Source organism: Grammomys surdaster, unplaced genomic scaffold (assembly GCF_004785775.1).
Source record: "Grammomys surdaster isolate TR1022 unplaced genomic scaffold, NIH_TR_1.0 61, whole genome shotgun sequence".
NCBI classification, from domain to species: domain Eukaryota; kingdom Metazoa; phylum Chordata; class Mammalia; order Rodentia; family Muridae; genus Grammomys; species Grammomys surdaster.
Window position 1 is genome coordinate 13,746,077 of NW_021604563.1, and position 4,238 is coordinate 13,750,314.

Here is a 4,238-nt window from a genome sequence, read left to right on the forward strand (position 1 = left end):
AACTAGGCTTCAGACATGCAAATGACTTTGGGCTCAGACAGGGAAGTAGGCTCAGATATTTTGGTCATCCTAATAAGCCCTTAGGAACAGTGATCATGGGAGTGTTCACATAATTGGGTTTAATGCCTTGCTTGTTCTTTGACTATTTGTGTTAATTTGTCTAGCTTGTACCTTGAATGTTTACATCTATTGTATTGCTAGACCCTCAACCTAGAACTGACCTTAATTCTTGCATGTAATTAAAATGGTATAAAAGAAAAAGGAGGAGGGGGGGATGGGATAAGAGTTTTCTAAGGTGGGGAAATGGGGAAAAGGGATGGTATCTGAAATGTAAATAAATAAAATATCTAATAAAAAAGAACTTTACTATAGAATACTATAGAATATATTATTTTAATATAACAAGAGATATCATGCTTAAACATGGAATAGAGTAGAAGGTGAAGTTACTGACCAAGTATAGACATAATACTTGGTTCCTAATATATAAATCCAAACTTTGAGTACTTTCTTCTCCTAAGGAGATAGAAGAACTATTCCAAAATTAAACATTAGAGACGTTTTTACAGTATCAATTGATTCATTTATACTGATGCATGAGAATAAAATACACATATTAGACACAGATTGATTCTATTAGGAGTAATTAAAACTTTTTTCATTATTCATTTTCAATGTGATTTTGGGAAATTCCATCAATATTTATCCTCCATTCAAGTGAATTTTTAACATATGCTGAATAAATTCAAATGAAATATTCATATGCAAAGAAATAATATGATTTTTATGAGCCTATAATTGTTCTTACCGAGTATATCTAAAACATATTTTTAAAAAAGAATTCTAGCCAAAAAATAGATTGCACATATTGATTGCACAAAATAATATCAGGATAGTATAAAACATTATTATCAAATATACTTTTGAGACAAAGTAAAGACTTGAGACACAAATAAAATTTGATAACATTAAAACCAAAAGTGTCCAACTTCAGTATTCTCTAAGCTTATTTTTTCTGTAAATATATGTTATTCTGTACTTAGTATATTTGTTGTTTGGGTTCATACTTAGGGTAATTTATTTATATAGATGCTAGCTACTATACATAACTGAACATTATTTGGTAAGTTTCATAAAAGAAGTTTGAAAACTATTAATTAAATCATAAGGTAGTAAAACATACTATAGGTTATAAATATAAAATATAATAGTCTCTTGTACATTTATGAATTACATATTTAAGGTTCACATGTATATCTTATGTTACCTTAAAGACTGTATATTATAGGCAATATGTATTTAGTAATAAATATAGATATAAATTAATTCTTGTCAGTTTAGAAAAAAGGAAGAAGAGACACAGATATTGAGCTACAAAATGGAAGATAATGGAGTCCCTAAAACAAATGGAACATTACAAGTAAAATTTTCCATGGCAGTTTTAGACAAAGTTGAGTCATTCAAGACCAAAAACAGCTCACAGTTTTATGTGTTACCAATTTAGTACTTAATATTTTTCACTTTCACAAGCCATTTCATTTCAATTAACAGAACATATATTACGTTTCCTCTTTTTATTAGAGTGTCACTGAAAGACCAAATAATTTGGGTTCAAACTACGTCTTACAGAACCTGACCTAAGATTGTACTCATGTTATGTAACAAACTGGCACCTAGAAACAGTTTCCAACTTACTTCCCAACAAACTGGGACTTAGCATCAGTTTCCAGGTTACTCCCCAACAAATGTGCACTACCAGGTTACAAGCCTGACCCTGGGATAGTAGTTAAGTTTATGGTTTGTCTCCAGCACTAGCCAAGTAAGTTAAAGGGCAAATAAGATTTTATAATGTATCCCACCCTAATCAGGTATGAGCCAGGCTACATACCAATTTCTTTTCTCTATAAATACAAGCTTAAAATTAGACTCTGGGCTGTATCCTCCAGTTTTGCTGTGTCATAGACAGCAGTGTGAGCTCAAGCTTGAGCTTGTAGATAAAGAAAGACCTTAGTGTGATTGCATTGGCGTTGGCTCCTTGATGGTCTTTTGGGTCCTGCAAATGGGTACAACATCACTAAAGTGCAGATATGGTATATTAGCAATATTGTGTTTCTCATGACATATTCATATTTAGCTACAAAATTACAACAACATTCGCAATGCATTTACTATGATTTTATTGAATTTTGGAGGAAACTTCAGGCTTTTTGTTGAGCAGAATGTCTAGAAACACCTATTGTGCCTTTGTCTAGCTCTATGTTTTCTTTACCAGGATATGTTTTAGTTGGTGTCGAGAAACAATACTCAGCAGAAATTGATGTTAAAGGAGTTGCAAACATCATCTTAGTTCAGTTGGTGACACAATATAGATTAATAACGATATTTCAATGATCCATATGAGGATTAAATCTCTTCCCCAAAATGTTTCTTATTGAAGTATATATGCACTTTGCATTCAGTTTTGCAGTGTAATGTAATTATACTAAATTTAATGATCATGACGTATTATTTCAGATGAGTTATTTCCATTGCATAGTTTTAGAAATGAAAATTAAAACCTTCACACTGCTTTAACTTAATTTCCAGGAAAGCTGCAGGAATGATGTTTAAAATCATTAAAGTTGTTGAAACCACAACCACAGATGGGACACAGTTATTTCCAGTTATTGTTGTAGGTTACGATTACTAGCCTCAGCTTATGACGAGCTCTCCAATTATTTTTAAAATCTTTTCCATGGATAGTATTCTGGGTTCGGAACTGAGACATGTAGAATCTTGGCCTCACAGAAAGATGGTTTCCATTCCTGTTTTGATATAACTTAGTAGTTTTCCTTTGAGTTAGTCTTTCCAAAAGAGGATGGTAGTAGTATACTCTCAGAGGCCTTCCAAAGACTATGTTCCTTTGGAGATTGATGACATTTTGGTAATCACGAACTGCTACATATTTTTGTTTTACCCATGCATTACGTTGGTGATATTCTGTCTGAGAGAAATTTCTGCTGCACAACAGGTGAATAATCATCCTACTTATCTCATCAGTATTAAAGAATGGGACTCGCCATGCAAGGAAACGGGGATCCAGCATCTTGTCATGTATAGGGACATGGGAGTAATCACTTATTGTCATCTGCATTGTCCCTAGATGGAACATGATTTTATCAGATAAGATCTTCTTTTCATGAAGTTGTGATTGTGGTTGTGGGATACTCAGATAGATAATTCTACATAATATTAACCTAGGAATGGTCAGCTTTCTAGGAATAGATATCTGAAGTGGAAGAGAGTCTTCTAATAATTCTTCATCTGGGGGATCATGTTGAGTCTTCTCTGCTTCAGATTTGCTGTTTTCTACTGGCTGGGGTTCTGTATCCTCCTGGGAACTTGATGAGTTTGGCTCCATGCCTGATACACTGGTTTCTTCCTGAGAAATGTTGTTGGTATCAGGAAGTGGATGTTCTTTCTCATCCTCACAGGCATTTGGTGGTTCATTTTCTGCATTTTTGAGAGAGTTTTCAGCTGGATCACTTCCTTGGTTAGTAGAACTCATTCTCGATGCTATGGGGAATGGGGGAAGATAAAGATCTATTAAATTGAAGAATGTTTCACTTCCAAATAAGCCAGTAGTTTAGTCTTTCAGAAAGCATGTAGATGTGTTATTTCTGTGCGTCTCTATAACTCTAAACATTCTGTCACTTATAAACCCAGAAAATAAAATAATCAAATTATTGACTCATTAGAACAGTATAATCTCTTATGAAATATGTCACTTCATTGTTTAGTTACAAAATTTATATAAATCTTAGATAGTATATCATCTTCCTTGACTATTAAATGAATGTACTCTATTTGTGAGTGTTTATGTAATTCTTTTTGGATGTCAAATCTAATAGAATTTTCATCAAATAAATAGATTTTGGGAGGTAATGAGTCTAAGTCTCTATTGATTTTGGTCTCTGAACTGAGACAAATCTAAAAGAACATTTCATGAAGATATATGTTTGGAAGGAAATTAGGCATCTTTTATGATAGAATATCTGTGATCAAACTTGAACTCTCTTTTTCTGTGGAATTTTCTATCCTTCCTTCTTTTCTTCCTTCCTTCATTCTTCCCCTTCCTTCCTTCTTTTTTTCCTTCCTTTCTTTTCTTTTATTTTACTCTGTTCTTTTAAATTATATGCATACAAAAAAGGACAACTGGGGATTGTGAAAAATAAAAAAAAAAAAGAAAAAAGTGAAAG

General features: G+C 32.6%; 1 protein-coding gene across 1 annotated transcript; it reads right to left on the reverse strand.

Moving 5' to 3' along the window:
* Nucleotides 1–2,653: 2,653 nt before the first annotated feature.
* Nucleotides 2,654–3,547, reverse strand: Cpxcr1 (CPX chromosome region candidate 1). Its single transcript, XM_028777799.1, has one exon. It carries the CDS (start codon nucleotides 3,545–3,547, stop codon nucleotides 2,654–2,656), a length of 894 nt encoding a protein of 297 aa, XP_028633632.1.
* Nucleotides 3,548–4,238: the final 691 nt, after the last annotated feature.

Coding starts and splice junctions, on each gene's coding strand:
- Cpxcr1 (XM_028777799.1), bottom strand. CDS start 3,547: ATGAGTTCTACTAACCAAGGAAGTGATCCAGCTGAAAACTCTCTCAAA.